This window comes from Dipodomys ordii, unplaced genomic scaffold (genome assembly GCF_000151885.1).
Source record: "Dipodomys ordii isolate 6190 unplaced genomic scaffold, Dord_2.0 Scaffold113, whole genome shotgun sequence".
NCBI lineage: Eukaryota > Metazoa > Chordata > Mammalia > Rodentia > Heteromyidae > Dipodomys > Dipodomys ordii.
The window spans coordinates 2,619,899-2,638,763 of record NW_012267329.1 but is presented as its reverse complement, the minus strand read 5'-3'; the positions used below and the strand labels follow the sequence as shown (position 1 = coordinate 2,638,763).

The 18,865-nt window shown below is 43.0% G+C and overlaps 1 protein-coding gene across 5 annotated transcripts in view; it reads right to left on the bottom strand.

Moving 5' to 3' along the window:
• Positions 1-8,352: 8,352 nt before the first annotated feature.
• Mrvi1 (murine retrovirus integration site 1 homolog) overlaps positions 8,353-18,865 on the bottom strand; it is a 102,719-nt gene continuing 92,206 nt past the window's right edge. For all 5 annotated transcript variants that reach the window (XM_013028720.1, XM_013028723.1, XM_013028721.1 and 2 more), the window contains 3 exons: positions 14,546-14,665; positions 13,198-13,332; positions 8,353-9,056 (listed from right to left, as the gene is read on the bottom strand). In XM_013028720.1, coding sequence (XP_012884174.1) covers positions 8,813-9,056; positions 13,198-13,332; positions 14,546-14,665 — 499 coding nt within the window. In that variant the 3' untranslated portion in view covers positions 8,353-8,812. The remainder of the gene's footprint in view (positions 9,057-13,197; positions 13,333-14,545; positions 14,666-18,865) is intronic.

Below are 18,865 nucleotides of genomic sequence, written 5' to 3'. Positions count from 1 at the left end.
GTCAAGGTCACTTGGGGGAAATGAGTGACGTCCCTTGAATGCCCAGGCTGTACTTTGTGGATGGCTTTCTGGAAAATTCAGCTAATGCTGACTCAGAACACACACAAATGAGGAAGGCAGATAGCACAGTGTGAGCTGCTGAAGGTTTTCCTACTTCCCAAATTCCCTGACACTGGCTTTCCCCAGGGGCTCAGTTCTCACACCATTCACAGTTATTGTTTGCAAAACCCATTCACCCATACATTCCTTGGAAAGTCTCTGTCTCTAAAGGAGATGGAGTCCGGCTGTGTTTCTTTCCCCTTTGACCATCAGGGATGGTTTTTCTCCTCTTCATCTGCATTGCCCTGTGACGTGTGGAGAAATGAAAGCTCCTGAGAGTAAATGCCCACTTGATACCATGCCTCTCTCTGGGATGTTTTATCTAGGTTGGAAATCTCACTACTAATATGGGGAATTCCTTTTTCAAAAAAACAAAACCAAAAAACCTACATAAAACACAGAGGGTAAATTAAAAAGCTACTCATTTTATGCCTTAGAAAAGACTTTTTGACTTTACAATAATAAACACCACAGGGGTTCTTTTCATCATTTTTATTTTAATAATTTCTGTTACGTTCTGGCAGGCCAATATTCAGCTAAGACTTCCCTTCTCCCTTGAGGAATGTGAGGAATATCTGTACTTGGAACAGCAGTGTACTCTCTATGTTTTCCCAAGTAGATTTTCAAGGGTTTTGCCCTCCAGGTAATCATGGAATCTTGGCTTGTGAACAGGGCTTTAAAAAAAATGTGAGGATTTTTTTTTTGGACCAAGGTTTGGCTCAAGAGGAGAGCACCTTCGTGTCAAGTATAAGGCTCTGATTTCAAATCCCAGGACTACCAGTTTGTGAGTTTTCTCCAAAATGATTGTCTTCCATAGGAATACTGTGTGGATAATTAGTTCTAGTCTATATAAATGGAATTGATCATGAAGTTATATATCTATGCAGACAATACCAATAATAAAAAAGAATCTGTTCTGTACAAGCATAAAGAACTTCTAAGAGGCTAGGGGAAAAGCCCCTAATGCTCTCCACTGCATGTTGCATTACTTATGCAAGCACAAGTTTGGCTTCCAGTGCTTCAAAAACACAGATGACTACATAATTACATACATTATTACAGGCTCATGCCCCTAGCCCTAGCTACTCAGGCAGCTGAGATCTGAATATAAGGTTTGAAGCCAGCCAGGACAGACAAATATGAAAACCTCTTATCTCCAATTAACCAGCATACAGCTGGCAGTGGGGTGTGGCTTAAATGTTAGAGCACCAGCCTTGAGTGAAAAAGCTAAGGGAGAAAGTGAGGCCCCAAGCTCAAGCCCTAGGGCTGGTAACAAAAGAAAATAAACAAACAAAAACCCATAAGATTCTAACATTATAGTAGCAGACAGAGAGGCAAGATCTTATCTTCATAGTTGTTCTAATGCCTAACACCATGTATGAATGGAAGCTAGATTTCAAGTTATTTTTTAAAAAAGAAAAAGAAGGAAGACGGGATGAGAAAAATACATCATGGGTGGCAACACAGGAGAAATAGCTTATGAGAAATGAGAAGACACTTGATTCTGCAGGATGGGTATCTGGATAAAGGGAGTTTCCCTCATAGTGTTGATTCTTAATAATGAATTTCTGGAAGTGGAAACAATCTTTAAATTTTTTTTGAAGTACTGGGGTTTAGGAACATGGGCTCATGCTAGCTAGGCAAACTTCTTTACCACTTGAGCCATGTCCTATGCCTAACAATCTTATTTTTATATCTTCATTGAATGATGTCATCATTGGAATGTGCTTTGCTTCCCTTTTAGAAATTCCCTTTGGACATTGTTTTTCATTTTTATTATTATTTTTCATTTTATTATTTTCATCATTATTTTTATCAGTGTATATTAATTGTACAAAGGGGTATCGTTTGTGATTATTTCCATACATGCACACACTTTGATGAAACTCACATCCTCCATTACTATTCCTTCAGAAATTCTGGATTGGAACTCTCTGTCTTGTTAAGTGAGGATGTTTAGGCACATGGTACTCTCTCACCCATGACTAGGCTGTTCTCAAGCAATAAGAGCTGAAGTGGAGAGCCATAAAGAAAATATTACCAAAGAGTGTTTGCCATTTTAAGAAAGCCTGGGACATAGCACTTCTACCAGTAGTTCATTGGCCAGAACCTTCTCCCATGTTTCAACCTGACTACAAAGAAGTTCCAATCTAGCTTCATGCTAACCATAAAAGGAAATACAAGGTGGTGAACACAGTGTGGACTTTGCTACAGTTTACCTTTCTGGTCACATGATGTTAGGCTACCACGAGGCCCTTTCCAGAATTGAGTTATGCAGAACTATGTTCTTGAACCCATAGCACTGTGAGCTAAATAAACCTTGTTTTGTTTTTAGGTGGTCATAGTGGTATACACCTGTAATCCCAGCACTGGAGAAGCAAAGTCAGAACAATTGATGAATTCAAGACCAGCTGGGATTCATAGAGACACACTTCTCCCTTTTATTATTATTTTTTTTAACAAAAGCAAGGGATGAGGATGTAACTCAGTGACAGAGCACTTGCCTCGCATGTCCAAGACCTTGTGCTCAATTCTCAGCACCTCAAAAAGTATCGGGGGCCTGTTACAGGTATTGGTTGATTATTTATTGATTTTTTGCCAGGTTGTATTATGACTAATACAACCATGAATAACACATTACTACAGAATTAGTGCCTTAAAGGATTGGAGTGGTATGTCTTTGGGAAGCAATTTTAAATAACATCTATTTTTGAATCTTAGTTCCTGTGAGTCAGAAGTCTGGGTAGCTCAGCTAGGTCCTCAACTCTGGTTCTCACCACACTAAAATCAAAGTGTCCGCTGGGCTAGACTCATACCTAGAGGCTCTGGGGAAGACTGTATTTGCAAACTAATTCAGGTACATAGTAGAATTTTTTCTTTTTTGGTTGATCATGGGTCTTGAACTCAGGGCCTAGGCATAGTCTCTGACCTCTTTTGCTCAAGGCTAGTACTCTACCACTTTGAGCCCACAGTTCTCCACTTTTAGTTTTCTGGTGGTTAATTGGAGATGAGTCTCACGGAGGCTGGGAATGTGGCTTAGTGGAAGAGTGCTTGCCTTGCATGCATGAGGCCCTGGGTTTGATTCCTCAGCAACACATAAGCAGAAAAAGCAGGAAGTGGCTCTATGGCTCCAGTGGTAGAGCGCTAGCCTTGAGCTGAAGAGCTGAGGGACAGCACCCAGGCCCAGAGTGCAGGCCCCACGACCGAGAAAACAAAACAAAACAACAACAAAAACAGCACGGCACACTGAGTCTTTCTCATAATCCTCATCCTCTGATTTCCCCTTCTACTCTAACCAGAGCAAACTGTCTGCTAAGGCTTATAGGGTCCCATGGGGCCACCTGGACGATCCTCAAGGCTACCTGTACAGTGTGATGAGATTGTTCCAGGAGTTACAGCTCATATTTAAAGGCTCCAGGTGTTGCCTACTCTTTGGGAGGCATTGTTAGCAATCTTGTTTATCTATCCTTGCTTAGATCCTGAATCTCTCTGAGACGAATACTTACATCTTCATTTTATCAGTTCTTTTGTTTTGTTTAAAGTTTGTTTGTTTTTTAACAAAACGTGTTTGGAATTTAAAAGAAGCCAGGTGTTCTAATACTTCGATCTCTCAAATTTCTGATTCTCTATATTCTTTCATTTCTACTTCTCAGTGGCTCATTCTTTCACAAGTTTCTTACAATATCTCATCAAAACAACCAACAGAAGTTCACATAGTCTAACATCTGATTTCTTCCAACCATGCTTAGAGCTGTAGGCAGCCCATAGGTGGCCCTTCAAGTTATTGTGGGCAAGACTTCATATTTTGTTTTATTCACAACATGGTTCACGACCTTCCAGTTCCTAATATTAGTTTTGTGATACTTAGCTGATAAGCCACTTCCTCATATTTTGCGATCTTGTAACTAAAGGTCCTTATTCGGGGTTCATATATATATATATATATTAGTCAGAGTAGCCCAGCTATCACAAACATTCCTGAATCTCATTAGCTTTAGCTGTCGAAGATCCTGGTTCTAGCTGGGCACCAGTGGCTCATGCCTGTAATCCTAGCTACTCAGGAGGCTGAGATCTGAGTAGCTAGGATTCAAAACCAGCTTGGGCAGAAAAGTCTATGAGACTCTTACCATCATTAAACTTTCACATACACCGCCCCCCAAAATGGAAATGGAGCTGTGGCTCAAGTGATAGAGCAAATGAACCTCAGGGACAGCACCCAGTTCAAGACTTAGGCAGAAAAAAAAATCCTGGTTCAAGTTTCAGAGACCTCAACAGAATCCTCAGATTTTGGTAGGCAAAGAAGGAAATAAAAAGAGTGGTAAGGCTGGGTATGGTAGTTCGTTCCTGTAATCAAAGCTACTCTGTAGGCAGAGATCCAGAGGATTGAGATTCAAGGCCAGCCTGGGCAAAAAATGTGTGAGACCCCCATCTCAACCAATAGAAAGCTAGGCATTATGGTGAGCACCTATCATCCCAGCCTATGAGTAAAACACAAAAGAGATCATGGTCCAGGTCAATCCAGGCATTAAACTGAACTCCTATTTGAAAAATAATAAAAGCAAACATGGATGGAGGCATAGATCAAGTCATAGCCCTGCCTGGAAAGCCTAAAGCCTTGAATCCAACCTTCAATATTGAAAAAGAAAAAAAAAATTGAGGGCTGGGAAGATGGCTCAGTGGTAGAGTGCTTGCCTTGCATGCCTGAAGCCCTGTGTTCGATTCTTCAGCACCACATAAGCAGAAAAAAAAGCCAAAATGGTGCGGTGGCTCAAGTGGTAGAGCGCTAGCCTTGAGCTGAAGAGCTGAGGGACAGCACCCAGGCCCAGAGTTCAGGCCCCACGACCAGACCCGCCCCCCCAAAAATTGAAAATGCTGAGTATTGTGCATGAGTTTGTTTTTAGGGAAGTAGAGACAGAAATTTACATTCCCCAGTATCTGCTTCAAGAAAGACCAAAAATTCAGGAGAGCTGTGAAAATAGGATTTGGTGAAAACTTAATAGTCTATCAAAACAGAATGTATTATACTTTAGACCTCATAGGAAGGTATGGGAAATGAGGCCCAGGGAGGGGCAAGGGATGAAGAAAGGTTGTTCCAGCCCTTGTGAGGGAGTCTAGAGAACAGTGATCCACTGGCTGGGGCCTCTGCCCTGGTTCTGGAAGCACTGATCTCCAAGGGCATACAATTCAGGGTTGTAGTGATCTGTGGCTCCACTGTATGGAATGAGGAGTCATTTGACTGCTGTCCAAAGTTTGGAAATACTTTTTTTTTATTTTCAAACTCAGGTATGTAACACTACAGTTCAATGCTGGCACACCTCTGTGAGGCTTAACCTTAGGGACTGAGAGCCAGTGACCCACAAAAACAACCTCCTCCCCCCCCTCCCCCGCCATTCCTTCTGCCATGCTGTACAAGGAAAACAATACAAATGATTTTGTGGCAGCCAGAAAGTGAAGGTCCTTTTAGGTGACTCAACCACCCTGCAAACAACACATCATTTTGCGACTGACCATAGGTGACCAGCCTTGTAGGGCTAAACAGAAATGTCATGTTCCAGAGGCAAATTTTTTTTTCAGGTCAATGTTGGGGTGAAACTACAAGGCCTGTTTCCATTTCACAGCTGCTTTGGCAGAGGCTGCAACTGCTTCAGGTTGAGCTTTCATTTTCACATAGACCAATGAGTACTTTTCCAGCTATACCCTTGTAAAATGACTACCTTATCCTGCCTTTTCTTTGACCTCCCTTACTCATAATGGAGTAGTGTGGGTGAGGCCTGATGTACTCCTGCAGACCTCCCTGTAGGGCCAGTTGGAGGTGCAAAAGCTCATTCCGCCTGCTGTTTGCCTCTATCTTACCTAGGAACAGGGGTTGGAAGTTGTGGACAATGAGCCAGCTCAGCCTGGTCTGCATTGAAGTAGGCTGAGATTGGACATTGGCCACCTGGACTCCTGGCCTACAGCTGCTCTCTCTCTCTAGGTCTCCATTCACAGCCCGCCTTTGGCTCTGAGGGGCTCATTAACTAAAGCTCCTTCTGTAGTGTCTGGTCCCTGTGGAAGAGACCAGTTAAACCATCCACTCATGCCCCTAAGTATCTCTATTCCTCTTCACCTTAATGGCACATCCTTGGGCAATTCTGGCAGGCTTCTCTCTCAGTCATTTTCCAGCCATTGTAAAAGATGCCACTTCAATAAACATGTTGTTTATGGAACACCCCTTGTCTAGGGGTGGGGGGTCCTCTGAAGAGAGTGACTGCATTGAACACAGTCCTTCAGCTGCTAATCTGTTTTTTATTCCTGTGCTCACATAGATTAGAGAACTATTAGAACAAGCTGAGGTCACAAGAAAGATGTGACTTCTCTAAGAGATGGTGTTGGTACTGGGAAACTCCATAAAATATCATTTGTCTCAGGCTGCCCACCACCACCTTGCATGTTCTTGTTCTGACATTTGTTCATTTATTCTCGTGTCCAACATTTACTGACACCACCATGTTAGGCACCTACCCAAGAGATGGGTAAGATATGGTTCTTGTCTTTGAAGAAGAATGCCCAGGGAGACAGATACATAAATAAATTATGGTAACAAACTATAGGTAGAGGTCAATAATGAAAATACTTAACAAATGCTGGAAAGCACAGAGGTGGTGACCCATTATGTTGGGTATGATAGAAGTGGGGAAGAAGGTCACCAAACTGTTTACACTTGGCCTTCAAGATCGGCCAGATGGGGCTGGGAAGGTGGCTCAGTGGTAGAGTGCTTGCCTTGCATGCCTGAGGCCCTGGGTTCGATTCCTCAGCACTACATAAGCAAAAAGAAAAAAGCCAGTAGTGGTGCTGTGGCTCAAGTGGTAGAGTGCTAGCCTTGAGCTGAAGAGCTGAGGGACAGTGCCCAGGCCCAGAGTTCAGGCCCCATGACCAGACTCCCCCCCCCAAAAAAAAAGATTGGCCAGATGAAAAAAGACTGGCAGGAGAAAAACTCAGGAAGTTCAGAACAGTGAGAGCGACAGTTTGGAGAACCAGAGATGGTCTGGGGTAGCTGAGGGCTAATTGGGGGTGTGAGGCCAGTGTGGACTGCATCTAGCTAGAGGACCAGTGGAGAAGGCGGCACAGCAGAGGGGTCAAGGGCACAGCCAGGTCTCTATGAATGCTGTTCCACATCAAGCCGTGTGTGCTTGACAACTTTCTTGTTTTGTGTCTTGTTTCCTTATCTGAAAATGGGAAGAGTAGTATACATCTCTGAGGTTGCTTTTTTTCTTGATGACTAAATGAATGCTTACATGATACTGAGATGGTGCTTGACTCATAGTAAGTTCTAGGTGTGTGGGCAACAAAAGCAAACTCTATCAGAACAAAACCAAAAACAACTACAACAGAAACCCCATAGAAACCAGCAGCGTCTAAACTGATAAAGATTAAAGCGAAGACAATAGCTGAAAACCAGGAAGGGAGACATTAAATTGGCAAGAAGATGTGCTCCTTCCGCTATATACTGAGCAGGGGGAACCCCCGCCCTTTTTGCCATTCCTGGGGCTTGAACTCAGGGCCTGGCACTATCCCTGAGCTTCTTTTGCTCAAGGCTAGCACTCTGCCACTTGAGACACACTGTCACTTCTGGCTTTTTATGCTTATGTGGTACTGAGGAATCAAACCCAGGGCTTCATGCATGCTAGGTGAGCACTCTACCACTAAATCAAATTCCCATCCCCCAGGGAACCCTTTGAAGCATCCACTTGGGTTAGAAATCTAGTGTGAACTGAAGTCTAAAGGTGTGCCTGAAACACACAGAGTGAGAAAAGCTGAGTGCATACCATTTCTTCTTGCTTACCCAAGAGGAAGGCCAACTGTATAGAATCACTTTTGAAGTGAAGAAACACATGGAAAACAGAAGGTGCTGTACAGCAGCTTGGAATTGGCATTAAAATATGCCATTGAAGCCATGAGTTTTAGTGTCAAACTTCAGTCCATGTGGAGAGCACACAATGCAGGTGTCCCATGACTGTCCCACACTTGGATGGGCTTGACAAGTATCTTATTGCTCCAGATCACACACCCCAGAGGGTTGTTAGCTTTGTGTACATGCATGTCATGTGTATTTTGAATGTGTATAGATGCATATATATTAATTTACATCTTTCCATTTCATTTCAAGCACTGAGCTAAATTCAGCCTAGACAGTATATTTTTTTTTCTGAGAAACCTTTCTACTCTGTGAAAAGAAACTATGCTTCCAAATGGGAGAAGGGGAGGCTGAAGGATAACCACGGAAAATGAGATGGGAAATGGGAAGATACTCCCATTCCAGGTGTGATCTTTAGGGTCAGCATTAGCTGTCAAGCACATGTCTTCCCGTTAGCCACCGCGAGGAGGAAAATGCCAACAATGAGCATCTCACTGTCCCCCTGGTGAAGATGGTTCAGCTCTCCCTCACCACCTGAGCTAGGAACAGGGTTGTTCCTTGGTCAAGGTCACTTCTTCATCCACCAGATGCACTCCCAGGACAGTTGTGTCGATCTTCCGAGAACATCTAATTACTGTGTGTGAATAGCTCACACTATTTCTACTCCAAAAATAGGTGTTGAGTGTGAAAAAAAAATCCCTCCTCATTCCATGATGAGATGGGTGGCAGCATGTTCACATCTGGATGTGACACACCATACTTGGGGACTGGGTGGTGAGCTGAATCCACTGGAGCAGGGCTTGATGAGAATGAGGCTTTCTACTGTTCTGTAGGCTGCTCATGCTGGAGTCCTGAGCTCCACCAGGACTCTCTCTGGGCTGCCGAGCAGGTGGATCTTCCAAGAGGCCCATCAGCCTGCTCCACACAAGAGTTATAGGAATTGTAGAGCCCCAGCACAATAGTTAAGACCAGCAGCACTGCAGCCATCATCCAGATCACTTGCCAGTGCCGACACAGTTTGGGATACATGACTTGTAAGAAATGGACCAGTTCTTCAAGTTTACTGTCAATGATAAAAGAGGTAGAGGGTTTAATATAATGAATACATATTATCATGCCCAGACCCATGCTTCTCCATTTGAGGATATCTCTTATGCTGTCAACAGCAGAGGGTTTTCAGCAGAGCTGGGCATATTACTGAAAATACCTTAGGTATTTTCAGCAATTACTCAAAATACCCTAGGTCTTCTGAATGAGAATCGAGAAAGCTTTGGTATAGGAATCTATACTCAAATTTCCTTAGGTGATTTTTGATGCTACTGTAGTCCCATAGCTGCCATAGTGATAGCTACTGGTCCACAATACTCTTAACTCTGATCCTTTACCGATTCATACCTATCCTATTCATGGGATGATTACTCAAACTGTACTTTACAAGCCTGAGGATATGTGGTTAGCTGATCCATACACCCATTACCATTGCTTAGCTGACTTAGTGATCCTGCACTTAGTATACTACTCCCTGACTTGATATCTTCTTCAGTGCTGAGATGTGTAATTCGTTGCTCTCGGTTCCACCTTTGTGTCCATAGTGGAGGAATCATACTAAACAATCAGAAAGAGTTTGATGTCCAGTGATAACTGGTAAAGGTTCAGACCAACCGCAAGAGTCACTTCAAACCACCCCAAAGGCCATGAGAAGATGAGTAGCCTCTAACAACTTCTAGTTCATATATTTTAGCAACCTCTTTATACTTTCTCTAATTTCTTCCTTTTCTCTTGCTCTCTCCCTTTCTTCCCTTTATCTCTTTTTTGTACCTCTCCCACCCCCCTCTTGTTTTTATACAGGGTCTTGCTATATAGCCCAGGCTGGCCTAAAACTTGCAATACCCTATCTTAGCCTTCTAAGTGCTGCTACTATACCCAGAAATTCCTCCATTTTGCTCACTTTCCTTTTTGCTTCTTTACCAACTACTTTTCAACCTTTGGTGGCCTAGTGAAAAGACATTTGTTCAGAGATCCAGTATAGAACTCACTGGCAAAGCCCTGTCTATTTTTAAAACTTTTTGAGAAATGAGAATACTTGGGATTATCAAACCAAAGAGATAAGGCTCACATAGACCCTAAGGTGCAAACAGACACTTGCAGTATACTAGCCAATTGGTGAAGAGTTGGTTATTCTAATACAGAACTAGTAGGTGAGTCACCATGGCATGAAAATCTCTATAAATGGCCTCCTTAGGAAGGGACCAGAGGCTCAGTGTACTTACCTCAGATGTTAAAGCTAAGTAAAGGAAAGAGCGATTGGTTTCTTATCAATATGAGAAGTGCATCAGCTCATTTCAGGTACAATTAAGCAAAGATAAAAAGTGAGCACATTAGCTGGTGTGAAAATCATTGGTTATTTTAATAACTTTTGGGAAGAGAGAGACTGGAAATGCAAGCTTATTTTCTTCTAGACCTTTCTAGGTTCTATTTAAATATAGTTGACTACCCAAATGGAGTCATTCTTTGGAGCTGTATTTCCATGCTCCAAAGCAGACTGTTGGAGCAGGAAGAATCACTCTCTAAACCCACTCTTAATAGATGACCAAGGATGGGATCAAGATCAGCTTTGTGATTCTTGTCTGGTCACCCACTTCAAGTGTCTAGGAGAGGCTAGAAGCAGAATTCTTATTCTTCTGTCCTCTGTGCAGCTGCCAAATAATATATCTGGCAATGTCCGAGCACAGTGTGACTTCTGTTTTCTGAGAGTTACTGGAAAATTAAAGGCATCGGCCTAACTAACATTTTAACTTTGTAGAACAGGTTTGAACAGGTGGTGAAAAAAAACAAAAATTTTATGTCACAGCTCACGCATTTCACTCCTTTAGTGTATTATGTAAATGTCAGAAGATTTCATTTTCTGTTTTATTATTACTCAGATGGGCCGAGTCACCCAAAGTTTCTTTAAAGTGATTCTCTGGAGATCAATATTTATAGCAAATTACATATTACATATAACGGTGGAAATTCACACACAAAGATTTTAGTGTTTGATGTTGAAACTCTTAAATAAGGCACTGGCTTCTGGGCTTAGCTAAATGTTTTTAAGATACACTGAGTAGAACATGGAACAATTACTAATTTGAGACCTTTCTTGTTACTGAAGTGCCAAACTTGCATGGGGACCCGGGTTTGAGGGCAGATGGCTGTAGGCAACTCTGGGTCTAAGGGACTCAGGGATGGAGAAGCATTGCCCAGTATTGAAGATAACAAACTCTTGGGCTCAGTCCATGTTGGGTTTCAGGTGATCATGACTGGGAAGTCATGCCAACCCCTATGAAGAAGATGGCTCCATACAGCTGGTCTTTAAAGGGTGAAGCGACAGCTTGGGGCTGAAGGCTGAGGACCCTATAAGAGTCTTGCTCTTGCCTGCTATCCATCACCCGGGGAACACACACATTCTCAAAATCAAAGGTTAGGTCTGAGGAGGAGAAAAGATTGGGAAACTAATCAAGGCCTCTCAGAATCAGCAGGACCAAGGGCACTTCCAAATGCTGATGACCAGCTGGGCAGAAAGGGACAAAGGAAAGGCTTTCCCTGGAGTTTTATGGAAGGGTGGGAGCTGCCAAATACCTAAGATCAAATTAGCTAGATAAGGCCTGTGCTTTATAAACCATACTGTTTATATTCCATGTACTCTCTCTGTTTATTTCTCTTTTGTTCTTTCTGTGTTTGGGAGCATTAGAAGTTCTAGCTTATTTTAGCTGTATTTAAAGTGACAAAGGGAGAGTTTTTGTCCAGGCTTGGGCTTGATGACAGTCAAGGAGAAGGTGCTGTGTTGTGGCCTGAAACATAAGAGCTCCCCTAACAGGGAGGTGGAACCTAAAGAGAACAGGATCAAATTGCTTAGAGTATGAATTATGCTTGTTCAATTTGAGTGTCTTTTATTAGGAGAGGTGTCATGCTAGCATAGGCTACCTCTCCATGGGAACGTTCCTCTCCCTCCCACCCCCAGAATTCCTGGATGGCTCTTCCCTGGACAACAGAGCTCAAAGGAACTCCACGTTGAGAACTATCCCTTTGGTTGAATCTTCCATTAGTGGGCTCTATTGATGACTCCTACATGCTTTGAAGCACAGTCATCCTGCTTCTAACCTTCATTGATTACCTTTGTATGTGGGTGATTTCCAGTTTAGCAGCAAGAAGTCACAGACACATCCCCTGTCCCAAGTTCAGCAGCAGATCAAATAACCATTTTGTCTGGGGACTGCCCTAGACCCCAGAAGGGCCCAAGCATCTAAAAACAAAGATTTTGGTGAAGTGTTCCAATGTTGCTATAACTATATTAAAAATAAATACAATTTCAAAGCTTATAGTGTGAATGTACTAACAGAGACGATAGCACAGCATATATGAAGTTTGGGCCGTTCTGAAAATCCAGTATGTTGGTGTGCAGTCATTAAACATAAAGGACAGTGTCCACTTCTTCTACTGGCACAAGTTTTTCTATGAGATAATCCAAGCCTAGTGGGGTTGAGGATATATTGAAACTAGACAAGGTTACATCACCTGCTCTGTGTTCTAAAGGCCAGGCAGGAAACAGGATCTATAGTCTCTATCTACATATTTCCTACCTTCCACTCTAGGGAAAAATACACATGAAATATAAAGTATCTTTAAATAAAAAGATAAGAATTTCCAGTCCAAAATGAAGAGACTCTATATGGATAACCAAACTGGTTGGAGACACCTTTGTCAGTAATCTGTTTGTCTTCTACCTCATGTGTTCCCTCTGTTTTGCCCTTGTTCTTATTCTTATAATATATACCTTCCTCTCAGTTTTCAGGTCAGCTCTTTTCCTCTTGGCTTTTTTATGGGGTTGTCTGGGTAATGGGTGGACCGTGCTGTGGCTGGGAACAAGTCTACTAACCACCCTTGATCCTTTCTCGGTTCCTAAGAACTCTCCATGGCTGTTTCCCTTGCTCATAAACACTTCAGACCGCTTGGCTCTTGCAAACATACCATGAATTATTTAGGCTCTTGCTGTCCTTTACCTCATCCCAAATGAGTGCTCTGTTGGTTTCTGATGGCTCCATACTTGGGCCCTAGACTCATTGCTGTGCTTGACTAGCATTTCCAGAGAATTTGTGCAAGTCAGCCATTAAGTGAATTGTAAACCATTTCAGCAATGGCACAGGCTCCAATTGCAGGCTTCCCACCTGCTTCTCTGGTCCTTTTCCTCATCCTCAGTTTCTTCCATCTCCTCAGGCTCCTCAGGACTCTCACTCTTCTGTTCGTCCTCTTCCTCCTTCAGGTCTTGAAGTTCTTTGGTCTTCTTTAGACCTTCTTGGTATCTAGAGAACAAAAAGGAACAACTGAGTCTGGAATGGCCAGACATGCAACATCCTTTCCTGAGTCCATGGGGGATGGGACGGGAGCAAGCATCTCCAATGATACGCACTTCCTCTGGTTCCACACAACAGGAAAAAGCTGGGAAGGTCCACTGAACCCCAACATGGTTTATGTCAGTACAATTTCCCCTCACTCCTCAGTCATCCTTCCTGTTTATGTGACAATGTGACAAACTGACAAGGGGAAAAATGTGGGACAGGGTCTCCTGCCTCGGTTCTTGTCCAATAGAACATTCCATAGAGATAAGATTGCATCTCCTCTCCACATAATCTTGGAATTTAACCTATGCAGCCATAGAACGGCCCCTGTGTCACAGGATACTAGAATGTTTTTCAGATATGTCAGGGCTTGACCTAGAGAGGTATTTGGTAAACATTCACAAAGCTAGTGCAGGAGTTTTCCCCCACACTTTCCGGGGGCTGATGACAGTTGTGAATGTGAAGACAAGCTTTCCTGGCATTTTCTGACGTCCTTCTCCCCAGGACTAGCACTGCCCTTCACACAAGCTGTTCACTGTTCAACAGCTGTCTTTAGCTCCAGCAGTTTGGCTTGGGCAATCCCACCAGCATGTATGGGAAGCTGTAGCTTTTGAAGGTGCTCCCTGCCATGTTCAAGGTGATTTTCCACATAGCGGTCTGTGCCCAAGTCCTGATCTATACTGTCACCCAGTGACCAACAGCTGGTCCTAGGTGCTACTGCTTCGTTTAGACAAGGGGATGGGTGGAAGTGGAGGACTCCAGTTTATAGGAGGAAGGGATGGCCAGGAAAGTTGTAGGCAGCAGAGATGCAGCTGCCCCTGAGCATTGTTGGCAGCAACACGCCCACTATGCACATATGTCAGGAAGTCTCAGGCACCACCAAGAGGAACCTACCCTGGGCCCTGATTTCCAGACCATTCTGGGCAGTGGCATTCTTGTGGCTTTGAGCCTAAAAAGAGAGTAGTCTAGTTATTGTCCAACCACACCCTCTGACCCTGTTTCCTTCTTTCTTTCCTTTGGAACAGTCTCACTCTTTCCTATGGAGTTTCTTCCAGGCCAAGCAGGCTCTGGGGCCTCTGGTTGCTTCCCTAATGTCTGTAAGAAACAGGAGAGGCCGTGGGAAGGTACTGTCTAAGATCTGCCAGGTGCCCTTGGGTGTAGCTCAAGTCTGACTCACCCCTTGTTGTAGGCCTCTTCCTCCATCCTGGCCTTGGTCTCCTGGCTTATCTCCTCCAGGCAGCTCAGAGGTGGTGCAGGGGCTGTGGCTTCACAATCTGCCTCGCCATTTGTCTTTCCACTAGTGAGAAGGAGGAAGTACAAGGTGTCATTTCAGGGAGAGGTTGATTGTCTGCAAACAGAACCATGCCTCTGGCCTGATTCCTGCTTACAAATGAATTTTCAGATTTTTAAAACTCTTTCTATCCTGAGACAAAATTTTATAAAAGCGCTAGTCCATGAATCCTCCCATGATATTATGTGAATATCACATAATCTCCCCTTTTCCTCATGCTCCCAAATCCACCTTTATTCCTATTCCAGGAAGTGTTGTGAGTAGAAAGACAGGAATTTTCCAGTACTGAGATGAGGAAAACACAAGCAGGCCAAAATGTTCTGGGTCATTCCTTACATGTAGTCCATCTTGAGCCTCAACTCCTGCTCATTCTTTCAAATATTTACTGAGTATAATAAAGACATAGGCATATTGTAATGTGGAATTTAAAAAGGGGAAATAAGAATTTTTTTGCCAAAGTGGTGCTTAGAAGAGAAATTTCCCACTCATCCCCAAAGAAAAACAAGGAGAAGAAAAAATACACTTAATTACAAATTACAGTATACATAAAAGAAACCTTACAGTGATAAGAAAGTACAAGGAGAAAATATGTTTAATGTGAATGGCCTCAGGTGGTGAGCTTGAAGCTCATGACTGAAAAATGAGGTACAGCTCGTGGTATCCATGGCTCTCAAAGGTCATCCCAGACAGGAAATGCAGGATGTAACAAAGATTTGGAGACACAAAAGTGTGGGGAAACCTGAGAAGCTGAAAAGGTGAGTCTGGCAGGGGTTACGGCTTAGACAGGGTAAATCTTTGAGATGTGTAAGGGTCCAAACTGATTTGTCAAGTGGACAAGTGGATATACCCAAGTCAGGCAGATGAGAGCTCTCAACACGAGATATTCATTTGGTGTCATCAGATACACATGAAGTTCAAAGCTATGGAAATGGACAAGATTGCCTAGAGAGACAGCATGAGAAAAAATGAGAAGACACAAGAGGAAGCCCCCGCTAGCTCTGCACTAAGCTTGGGGTTGGGGTGGAGGGAGCAGGAGGAGAAGCTCACAGAGATGGAGTAGCAGCTGAAAGGGTACAGGGAAGCCAGGAGAAAGGAAAGCTTTGGGAACCAGAAGGGACATGTGTCTGAAAGGGAGAGCTTCTCATTTTCTTCTGAGTCCAAGGTGACTGACTATTAGACTTGATAATGGAGAGGTCACAAGGAATCCTGAGGTAATGCTGAGGTACAAGGGTGGTTGAAAAGACGAAATAAGGAAGGGAAGATGACAAAGATGGGAAATGGAGGGGTATATCAGAGGGAACACTCAGCTGAAGCAGTTGGATCAGAGGATGAAACCCATTTGGATGTAGCAGAGGGAATAAAAGGGATGGCCAAAAAAAATCAATGTCCTTACTAAAGAAGCCAAGATCTTAGAAAGGCAGAGGAACTGCTCCTTGGTTATAACGAAGAGCAGAAAGTGAAGAGTTGCTGGGGGTTGGTGAAGGAAGATGAGACATCGGCCCTGTCACTGAAATGTTCTCTGTGGAAGGTAAGGTCATCTGTTGAGAGGTAGGTGATCCTGGGAAGGTTGAGGAATAAATACAGTGCAGGAAAATAAATATACTAGAAAATTCTAGTAGCAAGGCTGGGCATACTGGGACCCACTTGGGTATATGGATGGGTCCCAGGTTCGATGGAAGTGTCCTGATGGCCAAAGGCAAGATGTCTTCCCTGGAGATCCTGCAGCCCGCCTGGGTATCTAGAATCCCACTGGGAGTAATGTGGTTGTGGAGGAGCCCTCAAACAAGGTAAAAGTATGAGCAGAGCCTTCTAGCCCAGGTGCTGAGACATCACAGCTGCCCTCTGTCCCTGACCTCTTGGGCAGGGCTTGGGAGTGAGCCTTCACTCTGTTCCTCATTCTTGGCATTGGTGTTCTGTTTCTTAGTTTTCACTCAGACCTTGAAAATTTACATTTCATCAGGCTGGAAGCCAAAACCCATTGTGAACAAGAAAGATAACACTCTAAAAATACCAACTATTCATAACATTTCTCCCTTTGCAAGTTACATTATCCACTCCCTTCCATGTGACCTTTACCTAATGTGCATGCAGTTTCCTATTTGTCAAAATGATTGGAGCAAGAGAAGAAAAACACAGCTGCAGCCAAGGGCAAGGAGAGGAACTCCTTCATGAAATACATTCAGACAGTAGAAATGAAATACTGGTATCACAATTTTTAATTTCTTTTATTTATCGCTGTTGACTTTAGAGGCTTAATGTGAACCAAGCATGAAGGAGGACAATATATTATAGAGGAAAAAAGCCTGCTTGAGGTAAACCTAGGTTCAAATCCTAGGTTCAACACATGCAAATTACCTAACCCTGTTGAAGTTCAGATTCTTTTACTGCAAAATGAGAATGATGGTGTAAACTAATGTTGAGAATAGCCGATGGCTACCCTAGGGATTTCTGGGAAATCTTGTGCCTTTCTGTGGGGTGACTCATTTCAAATGTGGGTTATTGTTTTCATAAGTCTACCAAGTCAAAAGTGTTTTTCATTGTGCTTAGCTCTTAGTAACATTAGGACTAGTTAGTCAAACTATGTTGCTGACTGGGTAGGCATATTAGATTGAATTTTCCCCACCTAGCAAATAATATTTGAAAGTGATTCCAGCCCTTTTCAATGGACACATCTTACCTCTTGGGCTCAGCAATGTTTCTAAGATACCTCTGCTCACCCTTTGCCAATCCTGGCCAACAGATCTAAGCTAGAGCATCTTCTTCCTCCTTGTTACTCAGTCTACATTTCTGGAGCTGCAAAGCTTATTTAAGGGGACAAATTTACTTCAGAATATTATCAATAAGGGGACTAACTTACTGTACAAAGCTAGTGTCCTCTAAAATCTTCAAGCAATTTACCTTGATTTCTTCAAAAGTGTAGCTGTGATGTCAGAGATCATAAACAACACCTCACTGTGATACCTAAGCAGAATGATTGCTTTTATGAAGCTTATCCTGGGTGTCATCCTGTTATAACTTTACTGGTCCCTTAATGACTATTTGCCTCACATAGCCTGTCTTGCCAACACTCCATTCTTTCCCTGCAGCCATGGCCATGTTATTTCAAAAGGAGGTCTTAAATCCATCCTCTTCTCTGAGGCCACCACTTTTCTATTCTTTTTTCAGGGAGCTCAAAGTCAGGCAAGTCAGGTGCAAAGTCAGGCAAGTGATGAAGTCTCCGAGCATTAGTTTCTTCATCTGCAAGATAAGGAGATTAATAGTATATCTACCTCCAGCCAGGTATGATGGCTCACACTGCCATCTTAGTTATTTGAGAGGTAAATATTTGCAGGGTTGTGATTTGAGAGAGTGTGATTTGAGAGTATGATTTGAGCACCTGGGCAAGTAAGACAAGTTTGTAAGATATCGTCTCAACCAGTAAAAGACTGGGTGTGCTGATATGTGCTTGCCATCATAGCTACATAGGATGGGTCAGAAGGAGATCACAAGCCAGGCTGGACTAAGCATAATACAAGACCCTATTTGAAAAATAACTACAGTACAAAGGACTGGGATATGGCTCATGAGGAACATCTGCCTAGCAAGCAAGAACATCTCCGACACTGCCAAAGGAAAAAAAAAATGGTCTACCTACCTCATGGGATTATTGCAAGGATTAGTTAAGACTTGTAATGTTCAGTAATTAGTAAAGTACTTGGTATATAGTGAGTGTTTAGGAAGTTGTAACAGTAATTATCGTCACCATTCCTTGACAATTCTATACCTTTTTTTCTTTTTTTTTTCTTTTGTCAGTCCTGGGGCTTGAACTCAGGGCCTGGACACTGTCCCTAAGCTACTTTTTGTTCAAGGCTAGTGCTCTACCACTTGAGGCACTATGTCCCTTCTGGCTTTTTCTGTATATATGGTACTGAGGAATCGAACCCAGGGACTCATGCATGCAAGGCAAGCACTCTACCACTGAGTCACATTCTCAGCCCTTTTTTTTTTCTTTTACTAAAAGCTGGAATGCTACTAATCTCTTGCTCATCTAGTTTATCAAATAAAGTTAGGTTTTATTTTATAAGTAAGTTCCTAGGGAAAATCATTTATTTTTTATTTTTTATTTTATTTATTTATTTATTTTTTGGGTCCGGTCGTGGGGCCTGAACTCTGGGCCTGGGTGCTGTCCCTCAGCACTTCAGCTCAAGGCTAGCACTCTACCACTTG